Here is a 16,652-nt window from a genome sequence, read left to right as displayed (position 1 = left end):
GCACCCAGGCGTAGGTGCACAGGTACTGATTCGTGCGGCACGGTACGGAGTACCCGGACAGCCCATGCTCGGTGCGCCACTCCGTGCTGTGCGTACCGTGTACCGCTCTTTGTCGTCGCCCAGGCGTACAGTGCAGCAGTTGGTTTTTCAACTCTGCGTACTGTTCACCCAAGTATACTTTACCACGACGAGTCGGCGGTACTTGCGGACGACGGCCTCCCCTCCGACTGGGCGCGCACGCAACATGCGCCGTCCTCGACGCGAATGAGTCGCAGGCCGACGCGGACGGGTGGGGGGGACTCGCGGGTGGAACGGCGTCGACCATGCCGAGTCCCGTTCGGAGCTGCGCTTCGGCGGCCGTCGAGTCGCGGCGACGTTGCCGACCAACGGCCGAGAGCACTCCGGGCTCCAAAACGGCACGCCATCCGCAGCGGTCAGTGCCCGACTCCTCACACACGACCGGCCAGGCCATGTGCTGGCTTCGAATGGGGAACTACCCAATCGGGTCGGTGCATGGAAGCAAGCGACGAAAGGCCAGCTGCATCGGCAGGGACAGTGAAAATACGCTCTCCCCTCGATGAATTTGCCTAACCTCAGGAGGAATTACCGACGAGGTAGTAAGATCGGTTCTCTGTACTGCACAGTGAACGGTACGTGCAGTAAGTGAGCGGTACTGTACGTGCAGTAATTGAGTGGTGCGTGCTGTAAGTGAGTGAGATCAGTTGTACTCAAGTGAGTGGTATGTGCTGTAAGTGAGTGGTATGCGCTGTAAGTGAGTGGCACCTGTTGTAAGTGAGTGCTCTGTACAGGCTACGGCCTACTGCGCACCTGCAGTGAGTTGCAAGTGTACCTAGGAGATGTAGGGACGATACTTAATTGCAAGTACTCCGCATATTGGGCGGTAATGCTTGCGTAGTACATGCTGTATTATCGATTCGTCCTCATGAAGCACTTTTTGCTGCAAATGTCATCGCATACACCTAATTACCCTGTACCTTCTGCGCCGCCCACCATTGTCCTCCGTATAATAGTGTGCCACGTACAGTAATTAGTGCAAGTACGGAGTACTGCCGTACTTAAGTACTGTAAGTATGTTTTAGTACGGTGAACCCCCCCCCCCCCCCCCCACATCAAAAAAGTAAAGGCGGTGAGGATACTGCCGGCCCGACCTAATCGAAGCATCGAAGCTTTGACCAGATGCCAACTTCAGACCACATACCACCTTCAGACCACATACCACCTTCAGACCACATACCAACTTCAGACATATACTGACTTCAGACCACATACAAACTTCAGACCAAATCGACGGCTGCCCCGCTTCTCGCACCAGACACACCCTCCCCCCGGCGCCCAGACGGCGAGGCACGACCTTCCTCTCGCCATAGAGCAGCCGCCGCCGGAGCGTGGTCCACGGCCGCCATGGCCGATGACGCACCCGCGGCTCCCGAGAAGCCTCTCGGCGTTCCCTCGCCCAACCCGCTGCCGCTCTCCGCCTCCCAGGAATCCCAGGTCCGCGACATATTCTACGCTCGGGTGCGCAGCCGATGCGCCGACGAGATCAAGGGTGAGAAACCCCCACCCCTCGCCTTCCACCTCCATCCCCGCCGCCGTCGTCCTCGTCGTCTCCGTCCCTCTCCCGTGCCGAGGGCAACGTGCTGACGGCCGGTCCCGCGCAGCCTTCGCCGCCTGCGCCCTCGGCCGCACCTTTACCGTCTCCTTCGCCTGCCGCGAGCCGCACCGCGTCATGAACAGCTGCATGAAGCTGCACGCCACCCAGGAGGAGCACGACGCCGCCCGCGTCGAGTGGTTTGGCATGCGTATGGAGCGCAAGAAGAAGCGCGAGCACGCCGCCAAGGTCGCCGCCGCCCAAGAGGAGTTCCTGCGCGAGTGGTGGGGCCTGCCCGAGGAGGTGCGGCGTAAGCGGCAGGACGAGATTCAGAAACGCTACGGCGTCGACTCGGTCGAGCGCGTGGGCGGCATGCCGGCCAAGGACAGGCCGGCGCTGGGCACCGACGGCTCCGGCGCGAGGTAACCCTTCGACTACGACGACGAAGACGATGAAGAGCCCGCTATTGCATCATATCTGGCGTTTTGCATCACCCATCTTTGGCCGCTTCTTTTTTTGTTCGACCTGACGACAAGTTCGATATCCGTGGTATTTCGTAGCCGGCCGACATGCTTTTCGCAACCAGAATATAGAAAGCGCACCACTTGACATCGTGGCTCCGAGCCTCGGACACGCCTCTCATTACCCTTGCCGCGGGACCGCAGCCAAGTCTTGCCAGCTTTCTCCCGTCCCCGTGCCCCTGCGCCGAATGACAACCCGCAACGACGAGTCTGGCCCTGCTGAGATCCGATGGCGATTGCCTCGCCCGCGAATGAACGCCATTCTTCCTGCAGCCTCGGCGAACCGGTCTACTCTTCGATGACATGCCATGCCGCTTGTTCTGGGAAAGCCGCTTGTTCTGGGAAAGCCGCTTGTTCTGGGAAAGCCGCTTGTCATCTCGCCACCTCGCCGCCGACAGGCCATTCATCCTTTGGCAGAGCCCGGCTGTGCCTGCGCTTTACGCGCCCGAGACGTGCTCTCCGAATGCGTCCCCGTGGACGGTAACCGTTGCTCGCGTATGATGTGGGGAGATTGCGAAAAAGGGTAGTCTGCATGAGGGCTCGCCAAAGCCGAAATCCGTCCGCATGGCCAGGTTGACCATGGCATGGAGTCGGACAAGACCTGGATCCTCGAGACGGCCCGTCGCTAAGGCACAATTCGATCATCAAGGAGCCACGAAATGTCCCCTGTTCACTCGCCCATGTCAATGTCTGTATGGACCGTCAATGTGAGCCGTGAGCCCGGCATCGGCTCCCCGTCCATGTTTCGGCCCCGAGGTCCCCACGCTCCTCACTTGGCGCGTCAGGTGGGAACCAGGCTTGCAATCCCTAGGTGGCCGGAGCGAAGCACCGAGACGGCGGCTGCTATTCTCGTCTCATGTCGGGCATGGATGTCTCAGTACTGGCCTCGCTGTGCTTCCGAATCGGGGCATACCGCCAGACTTGGTCGGCAGCTGCTCTTGTTGCGCCTCGACTCACGCCGGGCCCATGCCGTTCGCCCTTCGCCGTTTGTGTGCTCCATCGGATCGAGTGCCGAACGGTGCCGCAACGCGTGCTGCTTCCTGCTTCGTCTCGGTACCTGCAATGCGCCCGTCCCCGTCTAGGTCGAGGCATCCCATCCGACGGGCTGCCAAAGGGGGTTGGCCGTCAACGTAGAACCCCGAGAAGGCATACGAGAACACACACCTACCGCCGAAGCAGACCATGACGCACCAATCCGGCGGTAGAACCCCCGTTCTCTCATCTTCCTGCATCCACCAGTGCCGGGATGCCAAGTGCCATGCCGTCGAGGCAGCGGCAGCCATCCAATGAACGCTCCGACGCACCCTTGCACGGCGCTTACACCCCGGACCGCGACGCTCCCATTGGCCACCAACTCCGTCCCGTGCCGAATTCTATTTTCGGCACCCCTGCCGTACCAAGTTCGACCCCCGCCTTGTCCGGACGTATCAGCGCCGGGTGCCGCTGCTGATGCCGAACGGAAGCGCCTGCGACTGGAGTCGTTCCTTGTCCACCTTGAGAATGGATGGCCGTGGCCGTCGTCCATGAACATATATCTTGTTCGCGTCACGCCTCCAACGACCTCCGATGGCCTTTGGTGGCCTCCAAGTCGGCGGCTGGATGCTTCCATGGATTCTTCAACACTCCTCACCCTATCTTGCGACTCGTCGTTGCCGATCCAAAGCTTATGCCTTATGTCGCCGCCGCTTCCACGGCTGGACAGTTTCAAGTCGCTGGCTGCGGGAGACAGAAAGAAAATCTAGGCCTTATTTATTAAACATCACCCACCGTGGGTATTGATATTGGTATTCCGCCCGTCCTTAGGTTCTGAAAGGCATCATGCTTCACCAGAGGCAGGCCAAACATTCCCTCTTCCCAACTCCGGCTTCGTCCAACTCGCTACCGGCGACACGAGCGATTACTCCTCGTGCTGTTATGCAGGACCAAGCATGTCGAGCACCAACACCGCCCTCTCTGCCCGAGCGGGAGGAGCAACGGCGACCCGGCCCGACGTCAGAGCAGCACACTCATCGGTCCTCTCGGCCTCACCCCCGCCGACCGTCGCTGCAGATCACAACGCCCGGCACGAATAGGCTCCCACAGTTGACGCAGCAGCAACCGCAACAGGCAAATGGATATGGTGAAATTGACTTCAGCCAACGTCCCGTCGCGAGCAGGGATGTGCAGGGCTGGCCCCGTCCCGTGAACGCGAACACCCGAGAACCAAATCCCGTGCCTGTCCAACAGCCCCAGGCAAGCGCACAAGCAAGCGGCAGTGCCGCCGAGGGCACTGAGCTGTCCGTTTCTCAAACCAACATCCACGGGCGTGGCCACAGGGCCCATTCCGAGAGCTTCATCTCCAAACTCCCCACCAATGGCGATGCTGGCGGTCGATTTTCAAACGCTTCACGGACTTTGCCATCCATCTTCCCCACGTATGACCCCGAGGTCCCCCTCAACCAACAGGCGTACGGGCCGGCACACACGCCGGTGAAGCTGGGTCCGATAAGGATCCCCCGAGCAGCCATCAGCCGGCAGTCGTACTATGACGAGCCGACTGCTCCAGAATCTCGCAACACCCGGGTGTATGGCCGAGCGAGTACGGGCAATTCACAAATAGCTGGTCCGGGGACCACCTGGCCACCGCAGCCAGCTGTCGAACTGGCCGCCGAGCCCGAGACATGCACAACAGAGCAGCTCAAAAGCCTATGGCGAGCCATCAACGGATCGAAGGCCTCCCCCTCCGAAGGCCGTATCTACCGCCTCAGCATGACCCGGGCTAGGGATGCACCTGTGTACACTCTCTCCTCTGCCTCGTCGCAACCGCTCTACATCCTCCGTCTTGATCCCACCTCGACGTCCGCGTACGTCACCCTCACGCGTCACGACCCTAGCAAGCCATGCAAAGTGCCCGACCGCCGCATCTCGTCATCCTCCATCAGCAACGGTGACGGCAAGAAGCATTGGCAAGAAGCCCTCACGACGACACTCGAGGAGGAATCTCGCAGGCACCACCCCAACGATGGCTTGGTCGCGCTGCTCATGCCGACGCCGGCGACAAGAATGGCTGTTGAAAAGTCCGACGATCCGGTTGCCGTCGCCATGGCCGAGAGCGAGTGCGCCCGGCTCGTCTATGACGAAGACACGGCAAAATATTTCCTCGTTCACGAGGCGCTCGCCACACCATTCTGCGTCGCAATCGAGGGCTCGCCCGCCTACTCTCGCGTCGAGTACACGCTGGAGCATCACGAGTCGCCGCGGCACCTCGCCAAGCTGATGCGAGACGGCACGGGCGGCGGCTGGGTCGAGATAGATACCTTGGTAGCCTCCCTCGTCGACAGTTGCTACATCATCGACGTTGCCGTCACCGCCCTTCTCCTCGTCGCTGCCTCCGACGACAAGAATTTACCGGCTCCGCTCGAGACGTTTGAGCCGCCACCGCCCGCCGTCCTCGCAGGTACCGGGTGTCGTGATGCCGGTCGCCTCGGCAAACTGAGCATCCGGCGCGACTACAGAAGAGGCAAGAAGAGTGGCAAGATGGAAACGTTTGAGATGGATGTTGAGAGCCAGGCGGGGAGCGTCGGCAAGGCAAGGAGAAAGGAAGATGCAGAAAACAAACGGCCGTTGATGATACGCATCATCGTCAAGCTGGCCAAGGGAGGCTTCAAGTGTGTTCTGTGCATGCTCACGATCGCGGTCAAGTGTGTCGCTGGCCTTTGCAAGCTGGTAGGTAAATGCGCAGGATCAAAATAGCGTCGCGACAGAGGAGGAGAAAAAGATGACGAGACGACGGAACGGGCACCGTAAAAGGGGGCGCACGCGTGAGTTCAGACGGGATGCGATTCGATGGATAACCGAGTCCAGATGAATTATCTTATGCTCCCAACGCCAATGTATGCAACGACCCAAACGATACCCCATTCACCCTTCATTCCTTCACCGCTTTCGCGTCCGGACTTTGATCTTCTTGCCTCTTCTCGTTGTGCCGCCCGAGGTGGCCGTCTTGGCCATTTTTGCCTGTTGAACTTGCAGCTGGATCTCGGCCTCTGCGAGCGTCTTGAGCTTCTGTCGCGAATTTTCGAGCTGCCTCTTCAGTCGCCGATGTGATCTTTCGCGTTCGAAAGTCTCGTCGTCGTCATCTTCAGCCTCTGCATTTTTGTGGTCGTCGTTTTCTTCCTGCTCGAGTGCTAGCTCCATGGCGTCCTCGCGCTCCTCCTCGTCATCGACAAAAACGATCTTTCTCGGCGCCTTGGGTTTGACTCGCACGGGCATGCCGTCGTCATCGTCGTCGTCGTCGTCGGCATCGTCATCACCGCCCTCGCCCTCGTCCAACCGATCCAAGCCCCGAGTTAGGACGACCTGCTCCTCCAATTTCTTGACCTGCTTCGACAAGACCTGCTTCATTGTACGGACGTACCCCAAGTCCTGCGTCTTCAGAAGGCGTGCCGTGTCCATATCTAGGACCTTGTTGCCACGATCACCCTGGACGGTGCCGGACCACCTCTTGCCGTCCTGGATGCGCGACCCGGGTCCCTTGCGGGACATCATGCCGAAGTAGAACTCATCCTCGTTGCGATCCGCCGCCTTGTTCCTCAGCGCCTTGAGCTGAACCTTCTTTTTATTGTAGTCTTGGGCTCGGAGGGAGTAGTCCTGTTGGGGTCAGCACATGGGCAAGACGTTGACCGTCCCGGACGCATGGAAGCCTACCTTGTGCTTTTCGAGGAGTCCGAGACGCCTGCGCTCGAGGGGTTGCGCACGCTCGCGGTGCGGCCGCCGCTGGACGGCATTTCGCATGGATGACATTGTGGCGAACTCGGATGGCCTCTCGCTGTTTGTTGCGATGGAGGTCGTTCCGTGAAGCAGGGTACCTCGGAGCGTTCGTCTGGTTGTGAGGTGAAACTGGCAGAATTTCTCAAATTTTGGCGGTAAGCTTGCGTTGACTGGACTGGTGAACACTGAGTGGTGCTTACCCGTTCAGAGTGGGGTTCCGGATCTTTGAATCTAGCGCTGTTCCGTCATTGGCCCCACAGATAAAGTTCATCACCATCTATGGGATCTTGCAGACGCTAACAATACAGCACGCATCTACGGTACGAAATTGTTATTCCATGCTTGCCGAACGTATTCTTCCTCATGGATATTGAAGTTTGAAAACTCTTTCACGAGGGGGGAAAGCCTGCGGCGAAATGAGCAATAGTGTACAGTACGTCGCGTAACATAGTCTGACGAGAGTCCGCTACTCCTTCTTCCTCAGTTGCAGCCCGTATGGCACCAGCTGCTCATCCCTCAGCCGGCTCGGCGATTTCACAAATGGATCTTCTCCCTTCATCGTCTTGGGAAAGGCCATGACGTCTCTCACCGTGGGTGTATCCGTCATCAGCGCCACCAGACGGTCGAATCCGAGGGCGAAGCCGGCGTGCGGCGGGCAGCCGGAGCGCAACGCGTCGAAGAGGTGGGCAAAGTCTTGTATCCGCTGATCCGTCATCCGAAGAACGTCGCGCATGATGAAATCCTGCACCTCGGGGATGTGGTTGCGTTCGCTGCCGCCGCCGATCTCGGTGCCGTTGAGGACAAGGTCGTACGCGGCGCTCTTCGCCTGCAGCGGATCGGTGAAGAGCAGCTCGAGGTCGGCGGCGGACAGCGGCGCCGTGAACGGGTGGTGCGAGGCCGAGATGCCTGCTGCGCCGCCCTGACCGGGCTCGCCCTCCTCGACGGGCTTGAACATGGGGAACTCCGTTATCCATGCAAACCGCAGGGAACCCGCCTCTCCCAGCCGAGGAGGCCTCGTCATGAAGCCTGCTTCGACAAGCGCCTTCCACAACCCAGACCGAATGTCGCCCAATTTCGTCGACCCGAGGCAGTACTGACCAGACGGTTTCTCTCGTGCTTGGAAGACCACAAGATCCCCGTCGTTGATCTCGCGTCCACCGGATATCTGATCCAGTATCGACTGATACTCGAACCCGAGCGACGAGAACCCTGCCAGGGGTTGTCTGGAATCGTGAATCATGATTTGAGGTTTGCCATCGGCGTTCTCGGCCAAGGAGGGCGGCAAGTTGTCCATGAAGTTGACGACAAACTTGCGAGCTTCGGCAGGTGAGCAGCCGCTGAGGGCAAAGGTGAAGGCTTCGACCTGAGGGTCAGGTAGATGCGTGATCATGCCGACAAAGCCACGGATGGAATCTAGACTTTCAATGCGGTGTATTCGGTTGGGTATTCGCAGGTCCGGCTTGTCTGATCCGTACGCTGCGATGCTCTCGGCAAAGGTAATCGTCGTAATTTCGTGCGCTGCTCGCCCCCCGGCGGATGAAGAGTCGGCCGGGATCTCCGACAACAGCGGTATTCTCTCCCCGCGGACATCCCGGTAGCTTGAAGACGGATGCAGAGCGGATAGCGCTTTCAGCATCATGTCGGTCACATCTTGCCTGACCAACGACGCGTCCGCAAACGCCCATTCCATGTCGAGCTGCCCGTCAGGTTAGCGTAGCCCGAACGGGGAAACTCGGCCGATATACCTGTGAGAATTCTGGCTGTCGATCGGCCCGCAGGTCCTCGTCGCGATAACACCTCGCCCACTGCATGTACCGCGACATGCCGCTGGCCATGAGGACCTGCTTGTACTGCTGAGGGCTTTGGCTCAGAGCGTACGCCGTCCCCCGTTGTCTCGTGGGCACGAGAAACTCCCTGGCGCCCTCCAAGGTAGACTTGAACAGCGTGGGAGTTTCGACGTCCAAGAACCCCTTCTCCAGCAACGCCTGGTTCAGCGCACCCTTCAGCCAGGAGCGAAACCTGAGTCGGGCCTGCAGCTCGGGGTGAAAGCGAAGCTGCAGATGCCGCTTTGTCGGAGGAAACTGCACGTCGGGTGTCACGATGAGGTCTTTCGGCACGCTGTTGAGCGGTCGTATATCACGCAGGTGGTACGTGGGCTTCGAGCCGTCCGAGTCTCGGCTCGGCGTGCTCGGCGGGGGCTGCGACCGCACCTCGATGCGAACGGGTGAAAAGGCGGGTATTTGTCGAAATTTTTCGTGCGCCGCTGCGTCGGCATCGGCGTTGGAACATATTTGTATCACCTCGCCCGACGGCGTGGTGAGATCGGCAAAGGCGAGGTGCTTGCCAACGTTGCGTCGTTTCCCGACGAAGCCAACACGGACGTCGGACTGCAAGCTGGCAGATGGCTCGGCACTGCAATCTACCAACATTAGGAATGTTCCGTCGTGCCACGGTTGGACTCACATTTATTCCATATGCTTAGAAGCTCTGCTCGGCTCGATTGGCAACGATTGCCTGCTGCCGAGTCGGTCAGGCGCGCTGCCGACTTGGAGAGACATCTTTGCGATGCGGGAGGAATCGAACACGTGCAGGCTCTGAAAAATGCCGCTCTGGAGTGGCCGAGACGGGACAGCATGGCCGGCCGGACAAAGGTGCAGTGCAAGTCGGATTGCCAATCCAGGATTTCTCGTGAAGCTCCAGCATTTTACTGTACTCTATCTACTACGAGTAAGTACGTCGTGCTCGCCGTCCACCGTCTCAAGGCCGGGCAGCGGAGCGAAATTCACCCGGCTAAAATTCCGGACCCACCTGCGCTAGGTTAAATATCGCCCACTCTTTCCTCCCATTTTGCCTCTCTTTTTTCTTCTCCTCATGAACCCTTCCATTCAAATACCCGTGATGAGAACCGCGTGTTTAATATGATGCAGATGTCGCCCTTCCAAACCTTTCGACTCTCCTTTGCTCCTTCGGGACAACGGCTTCAGGGTTTGAGGGAGCGGAAGTGGCGATGTCGATGAAATAGGCGTCCGACACGACCTTGTTACAGCATCGGACGCGATGGAAAAACGCTCTGACTTTCTGAATGGAAGATGTTTGTCTCTTGTCTTTCGAGTTTCACATGATAGATAGCGCAGGGTGTCTCTGGCTCGGTCATGGATGAGCCACTCTAGAAGTCTAGATGGGTACCGTTGTTCCTCTGCACATTGGCCATGTGGAAGGCTCATTTTGCAGCCGACCTACCTCGAGTCGCGTTCCTTCCGCTCGTAGTATCACCAACTTGATTCCATTTCAGCCTGCGCGTCGTGGCAGTGTCCATTCACCTCGGAATGCACCATGCCTTGCTTGGCTGCTTTGCTTCTACTACATGTCTTCCTCATCCCCTCGAGGCTGGACGTGCTGGGGAATCACTGCTACGTCTTGGCGACGGCAGGAAGCACGGGGGGGGGGTTCGTCGGGCAAACCATGCGAGATGATGCTGCGTCAAACGAGGACGATACGTCAGCTCAAGTGTGCCTCGGGGAGGATTCTCAAAGGCCTGGTAAGTACACCAGGGGATTGTCGTTGCGATTGAACGCACAGCGCTTGGGTGCGGGCCGGTGAAAGTGCGACGTCCACTTCGGATCATGCACGTCGAGGCCCTTGCCGACATTCTTCCAGCTCGTCAGCACAATGGTGCGTCCTAGTCCTTCGACGTCCAAGGAGCCGATGCAAAAGTCCGTGTGGCACAGGTGGCAAGCCTTGACCACGTCGACGTTCGGCACGCATCGCCGATGGTACGACTGCCGGTGCCATACCAAGCAATGGAGGCCGGCGCCGAGAAATTCCCGCATCACTTCTTCCGTGGCGGGACCGTCGACCGTTAGGTCAGCGTCGATGGGACGCAGAAAGGGATGCCTGAATTCCCACATCTTGTGCGGACAGAGGGTGCAGCACACGGCCAGCCGACGAGGCGTAGTCGGCGGATGGCGTGATGCGTCTTCCAGCCACGCCGAGGCGGCGGGATGACGTTTGAGGTGCGGACGAGGAGCTCGTCGACGACGCGGCCGATGACAAGTGCCTTTTCTTCGTAGCTGAGCCTCGACGGTCTCGCTTCGTCGTGCTCCTCGATGCGGTGGAGGATGGGGCCGCAGTCCACCCCTGCACGATGCCGCCTCACGAGGAGTCGGAGGAGCTTCTGGCCCAGCAAGGGCGGGAGAAGGCGAGAGCTTTCGAAGCATCGCATGCATCTCGCGAGCTCCACGACGGAGCCGACGAGGCCGTCGAGCGAGTAGAGCTTGTCGCAGCCGCGGCAGTGGACGTGCTCGAGCAGGTCCAGTTTGAGCGTGGGGAGGAACCGGCGACGAAGACGGCGGCTCATGAGGAAGACGCCGGGGCCGCCGCAGCGTACCATACACCCTTTGCTCGTCAGCGCAGGTATGAGATGTGCTCGGTGATCTCGAAGGGAAGGTATTTGCCCAGCACGCCGTCGCCGCGGCTGACCTGCACATGCTCAACGGACACGGCGACACGGAAGCCCACGTCACCGTCCGCAGCCGCCGCAGCTGCCGGGCCGTTGCCGTGCATGGATGGAGCCGACGAGGAGCTCTCGACGGAGTGGAAGGCCGAGTGCATGATGCTTGACGATCGGTGAGTTGCCACGACCTGGATGGGACAACGACCGAGATGGGATGGAGAGAGGGGCAGAGAACGGTTGAACGACTCGGCACGTTCAGTTCCCATGCAGAGAACTGAACACAGGCTGGCTGTCCGTGGATGGCTGGGTAGGAACTGCATCTCGTTGCTGTGCCGAAAGCTCGATGACCCTGGGCGAACGGTTTGTGCTTCGTTTGCGTGTGAGAGCTGCGAGTGTGCCCGAGCTGCTTGTGTGTGCTGTGGCAGTGAGCGCCGCGGCTGTTGATCCTGCTATCGAGTGTAGTACGCCCAGAGGTACCGTAATTACTCGCAGTAATTACTTGCTGTACTGTGCTGTAGGTATTACTCGGTACGCTGCCAGGGCATCTACAGTGCTGCACGGGATGGGGGTGAGGAAAGCGTGCTATAATTGCTCGCCTGCAAGTAGTATTTGTACTGCACTGTATGCACTACGGAGTGCTGGCGGCTACCGCCAGTGGGTGGTATTCCTAGTACACCTACCTGTAGTGCTGTTTCGGCGAGAAACCCGCCGACGTTCGAGGCCCACAGGCTCAGCAGGCCCTGAACCGTCCACTCCCATTCCAAGGAACCCCTCCGCCGGCTGGCCCACATGGGGGCAATCTACCCAACCCGCGGCCCGACCTCTCCTCGACACTCATTTAGTATTTGCTCCTCGGCCGACAGCCTCTTCTCCTTTCCCTCGCTCCCACAGTTGCCACCCTCAGGACCGCAGCAGTATCATTACCGTTGCCTCCGGCACCTCCATCGGGCTCGCGCCATGTCCAGCTCATTCGAAAAGTCCGTCAAGGGCGCCACCAAGATCAAGGTGCGGCCGTCACCCTCGTCCGCTCCCCCCACCGTCCCATCACGGTGACGGCCGTCGTCGGTGGCCGAGGCTAATCTCCTCCATCGATGCTCTCGATAGAATGCGCCCCCCAAGACCAAATACATCGAGCACATCCTCGTCGCCACCCACTCGGGCGACGCGGGCGTCGGCGAGGTCTTCCGTGCCCTGCAGCACCGTCTGCGCGACACGACGTGGACCGTCGTCATGAAGAGCCTCATCACCATCCACCTCATGATCCGCGAAGGCTCCCCCGACGTGACGCTCTCCTTCCTGTCCAAGCATCGCAGCATGCTGCAGCTTAGTCAGCTGTCGGATGGTCCGTCTTCTCGCCGGCCGCCGGCCGATTGACTTTCCCGCCACGGCTAACCGAGACGCAGCACAAACGCAAGGCAGAAACATTCGCCACTACGCCGTCTACCTCGCCGAGCGCGCGCGCGCGTACCGCGAAACCAAGACCGACTGGGTGCGCGTTTCGGAGACGAGGCTCGAAAAGGTCACCGTCGCCAAGGGACTGCTTCGAGAGACGGAGGCGGTCCAGCACCAGCTGACGGCGCTGGTCAAATGCGATGTGAGCCGTCGCCGCCCGGGGAGGCGACGTCGCCCGCTAATCCCGTCAGGTTCTCGAGTCGGAGCCGGCCAACGACATCACGATTGCCGTCTTTCGCCTCCTCGTCTTGGATCTTCTCTCCTTGTTCCAGGTGCTGAACCAGGGACTCATCAACATTCTGGGTGAGCGGCTCGCGATGCCGTCGGCCGATGACGACGCTCACATGCTCCAGGTCACTTTTTTGAAATGTCCAAACCGGATGCGGAGAAGGCTATGGACATCTACCGCACCTTTACGAGACAGACGGATGACGTCGTCCGCTACCTCGGCTGCGCGCGTCTGCACGAGCATCACACGAGGGTCGAGGTGCCCAAGCTGAAGCACGCACCCGTCAACCTCGGCCGCCAGCTGCAAGACTATCTCAAAGACCCCGACTTTGAGATTCACCGACGACAATACATGGCCGAGCAGGAGGCCAAGAAGCAGGGATTCAAAGGCGCATCCTCCATGTCGGCCAAGGCCACCGGGCTCGAGTTTCCCACGCCGTCGACGCAATCCTCCGACCGTCCGCTCCCCGTCCCAGACGAAGGCGGCGCCGGGGCGAAGCCGCAGGTAAACAAGGGTCCGGATCCAGACTTGATTGACTTTTTCGACTCCATCGAGCAGAACCAGACGCCGATGCAAGTCAACCCCCAGCAGACGGTACACGGCAACGTGGCCCCTCAACAGCAGGCAACCGGATTGGCGTTTCCGCAGAATGGACTGTCGGTCCAGGCGAATGGCTTCGTTTCGAACGATGCGCTACAGCAGCAGGCATTTCTGCAGCAGCAACAGATGCAGCAGCAGCAGCAGCAGCAGCAGCAGATGCAACTGCAACAACAAATGCAGCAGCAGCAGCAAATGCAGATTCAGCAACCCCAGCAACTGCAGCCGAACTTGACGGGTGCCGGTTTTGGCGGCTTCACACCCCAACCTCGGCCGACTTTCCAACCTGGTACCCTCGGTGCCATACCGCAGAGTACCGTGCCGGCATTCCAAAACCAGGGGTTCCAAGGCCAAGCGACGCTGCAGACGGGCCAGGCGGTGGTCCAGCCGATGCAGACGGGCCAGGCGGCAGCAATCCAGCCGATGCAGACGGGCCAAACGGCAGCGATGCAGCCGATGCAGACGGGGACGACGAATCCCTTCCGGCAGTCCATGCTGCTCACCCAGCAGACCGGCCCGTCAAACTTCTCCTTCTCCTCGGCCGGTGCCGCGCCGGCCCTCCAGCGGCAGTCGACCAACCCGTTTGCCCGCCTCTCACCCCAGAACTCGACTTCCCCTTTCCAGCCGCAGATGCCGGCCGCCCCTCTCCAGGCGACGCTCACGGGGACGAATCCTTTCGCGCGGAACGGTCCTCCGCCGGCAGGCCAGCAGTTTCCTCAGCAGGGCATCGCGCCGCAGCCCACGGGCACGACGAACCCCTTCCGCAACGGCGCCTTTGTCAACCACAACACCGGCCTCGGATGGCAGCATAACCAGACGACCATCGGTGGCGGCATCGACCAGCTGGCGACGGTGCCCGTCTTTCCCCGGCCGGCCCAGCAGACGCCGTGGCAGCAATGAAGGAGGCGGCAGGAAGCACCATTCCAACATGAGCTCGCGCTGGCGTCCTTTGCTTCCATTCCATTCTCCATCGGCACCTCCTTGCCGGGACTGCCTTGCTCTTCCCTTTTGCATTTCTTAGCGAGGCGTTTGTCAGGGCTCAAAGACTGCCGTCCGGGCTAGAGGCGGGAATCCTGCGTCGGCATTCATTGACATCGGGCTACATCGGCAGCCCTCAGCTGCCCATGGCGGACGCGGGGGGCGCGAGGAGAGGTCGCTTGGCCGCGTCAAGTCACAGGTGGACGCTGCATCTTTTTGACTAGCTCTTTCGGAAAAGTTACGAATGACGACCACCGCTCCGCGCGACACAGTCTGCTTGATGGTGTGAATCTTGTGTAGATGTCTCGCATGTTGGACAGTTGGTATCATGTCTTCATTAGTCTCGTCGACGCCGACTCTCGCCCGGTTACACGACTCCTGCCGTGGCCAGTAAACAAAAGGCCGTCATCTGCTTCGGCGCGTGCGATGCTCGTGGCTCGACGGGCGCAGCTGGCCTCATCCGTGGCCATTCAGACTGACCGTCGGCACGACCGACACTGATTGCGGCGCCCCAGCGACGCTTCCGTTCTCCTCCTCATTGGCGACGAAGACGCCCAGGCCGGAGAAGGTATCGAAGAGGACGCGCGAGATGTACTCGTCGGCACCGTAGCCGCCGACGAGATAGTCGTCCTTGGAGCGGACGGCGTCGATCCATTCGCTGTGGTAGGCCAGCAGCAGCTCGTGGGAGGAGACTTCGACGCGCTCGGGGGCCAGGTAGAGACCGCCGAAGGGGTCGTAGAGCTTGTTGGCATCGCTCGCCCGCGTCTTGTCGCGAAGACCGCGTATGGACAGGCCGGTGGTGGACAGGGTCGAGTGCGAGACGGCGTCCCGCTTCTGCTGGCCGCGCTTCTTGAGCAGGACCTTGTCGACGGCCTCGGTGGCGTGGCCGACCTCGGCGCTCGCGAGGGTGTTGAGCACCTCCTCGCGGAGGCGCGCGTGGCTCGCCTTCTCGTCGGCCTGGGCTTGGATGTCGAGCATGCGCCGGTGGCGGGCGGCGTCCTTCTCGGCGGCCAGGCGCTTCTGGCGGGCGTCGTCGGACTCGCGCGCGAGCTTGCGGTTGCGCTCGATCTCGGCCTTGTGGAGCGTCTCCCACTCGGCGAGCTGCCCCTCGGCCTTCTTCTTGGCCTCGTCGGGGCCGTTGACGAGGTCGTCGGTCAGGCACTCCACCATGTAGAGGTAATCGTTGTAGGCCTCGAGCGACTCGAAGTCATCCTCGCCCTTGTTGAAGACCTGAGCGACGCGGCGACGGACGTCCACCTCCCTCTCGACCCGCAGGTCGGCGAAGAAGGCCGTCTTGAAGCCGCGAAGACGCAGCGTCCTGTGGCAGCCGGCGTAGGGGCACTGGTTGGGCCCGTCCTTGAAGATGCGCTCGACGCACGTCTTGCACATCCGATGGTAGCACTCGGTGTTGATGCGGAACTCCATGTCCTTGTTGAAGTAGCGAGTCGTCTTGCAGACGGGACACGTCTCGTCCTGGTCCAGCGAAGGGGGGACGTCGTTTGACCGCATCGAGCCGCCGGGCCGCGACATTGCGAATGCCGGCCAGCAGGTGTCGACCTGCCGAGTCGGATTGGACGCGTAGCAGAGAGAAGGGCGAATTTGGACAGGCACCGGTGAAGGTTGGATGGTCGCCGGTGACGTGGCGAGTGAGGGTTGAGAGAAGGATCGACGACAGGCTGCTTGGTTGACATGAAATAGTTGCGTATGCCATCAAGGTTTAGCATTAAGTGCTGCACTGTAGTCTGTAGCTGCAGCTGCTGGAGCTTTGTCATCCGTCTAGTGCCTTCTGCCGCACTTGAGCACCTGCTGTACTGTACAGTAAGTATTATACTGTACTACTGTACTGCTGCGATCAGTGGGCGCCAGGTGGATGACAAACCAATTACAGCGCCGCAGCACCCTGCAAGTCGGTGCGCGCTCAGGGCACGACGGAATGCTTACAGCGGGTGCTCGGTGTGCCACGGCGCTGCCTCCAGCGTAATTATAGCGGCCGTCTCCGTGGTTTGCATCCCGCTTCAGCGCGGGGGTTGGCGGACCCTTGCCTCTACCCCACTCCCCGCACCA

At 60.4% G+C, this 16,652-nt stretch overlaps 7 protein-coding genes across 7 annotated transcripts; 4 read left to right on the top strand and 3 right to left on the bottom strand.

Moving 5' to 3' along the window:
- Window positions 1-1,422: 1,422 nt before the first annotated feature.
- DCS_04324 (uncharacterized protein) lies at window positions 1,423-2,035 on the top strand (the record flags this gene model as incomplete). Its single annotated transcript, XM_040801635.1, has 2 exons — window positions 1,423-1,536; window positions 1,781-2,035. The coding sequence occupies 2 exons, from the start codon at window positions 1,423-1,425 to the stop codon at window positions 2,033-2,035; spliced, it is 369 nt and encodes a 122-aa protein (XP_040656668.1).
- Window positions 2,036-3,948: 1,913 nt separating this feature from the next.
- On the top strand, window positions 3,949-5,862 carry DCS_04323 (uncharacterized protein; the record flags this gene model as incomplete). The annotated part of the gene is made up of 1 exon (XM_040801634.1): window positions 3,949-5,862. The coding sequence occupies one exon, from the start codon at window positions 3,949-3,951 to the stop codon at window positions 5,860-5,862; it is 1,914 nt and encodes a 637-aa protein (XP_040656667.1).
- A 183-nt stretch (window positions 5,863-6,045) lies between these two features.
- Window positions 6,046-6,912, bottom strand: DCS_04322 (putative U3 small nucleolar RNA-associated protein 11; the record flags this gene model as incomplete). The annotated part of the gene is made up of 2 exons (XM_040801633.1): window positions 6,046-6,759; window positions 6,817-6,912. The coding sequence occupies 2 exons, from the start codon at window positions 6,910-6,912 to the stop codon at window positions 6,046-6,048; spliced, it is 810 nt and encodes a 269-aa protein (XP_040656666.1).
- A 433-nt stretch (window positions 6,913-7,345) lies between these two features.
- On the bottom strand, window positions 7,346-9,308 carry DCS_04321 (putative aspartate--tRNA ligase; the record flags this gene model as incomplete). Its single annotated transcript, XM_040801632.1, has 2 exons — window positions 7,346-8,575; window positions 8,625-9,308. 2 exons carry the CDS (start codon window positions 9,306-9,308, stop codon window positions 7,346-7,348), a joined length of 1,914 nt encoding a protein of 637 aa, XP_040656665.1.
- A 1,715-nt stretch (window positions 9,309-11,023) lies between these two features.
- DCS_04320 (uncharacterized protein) lies at window positions 11,024-11,509 on the top strand (the record flags this gene model as incomplete). The annotated part of the gene is made up of 1 exon (XM_040801631.1): window positions 11,024-11,509. The coding sequence occupies one exon, from the start codon at window positions 11,024-11,026 to the stop codon at window positions 11,507-11,509; it is 486 nt and encodes a 161-aa protein (XP_040656664.1).
- A 780-nt stretch (window positions 11,510-12,289) lies between these two features.
- DCS_04319 (uncharacterized protein) lies at window positions 12,290-14,510 on the top strand (the record flags this gene model as incomplete). The annotated part of the gene is made up of 5 exons (XM_040801630.1): window positions 12,290-12,337; window positions 12,437-12,674; window positions 12,736-12,926; window positions 12,976-13,087; window positions 13,138-14,510. 5 exons carry the CDS (start codon window positions 12,290-12,292, stop codon window positions 14,508-14,510), a joined length of 1,962 nt encoding a protein of 653 aa, XP_040656663.1.
- A 534-nt stretch (window positions 14,511-15,044) lies between these two features.
- DCS_04318 (CDK-activating kinase assembly factor MAT1) lies at window positions 15,045-16,118 on the bottom strand (the record flags this gene model as incomplete). The annotated part of the gene is made up of 1 exon (XM_040801629.1): window positions 15,045-16,118. One exon carries the CDS (start codon window positions 16,116-16,118, stop codon window positions 15,045-15,047), a length of 1,074 nt encoding a protein of 357 aa, XP_040656662.1.
- Window positions 16,119-16,652: the final 534 nt, after the last annotated feature.

Source organism: Drechmeria coniospora, chromosome 02 (assembly GCF_001625195.1).
Source record: "Drechmeria coniospora strain ARSEF 6962 chromosome 02, whole genome shotgun sequence".
NCBI lineage: Eukaryota > Fungi > Ascomycota > Sordariomycetes > Hypocreales > Ophiocordycipitaceae > Drechmeria > Drechmeria coniospora.
The sequence above is the reverse complement of the archived record's forward strand: the minus strand, read 5'-3'. Positions and strand labels throughout refer to the sequence as shown.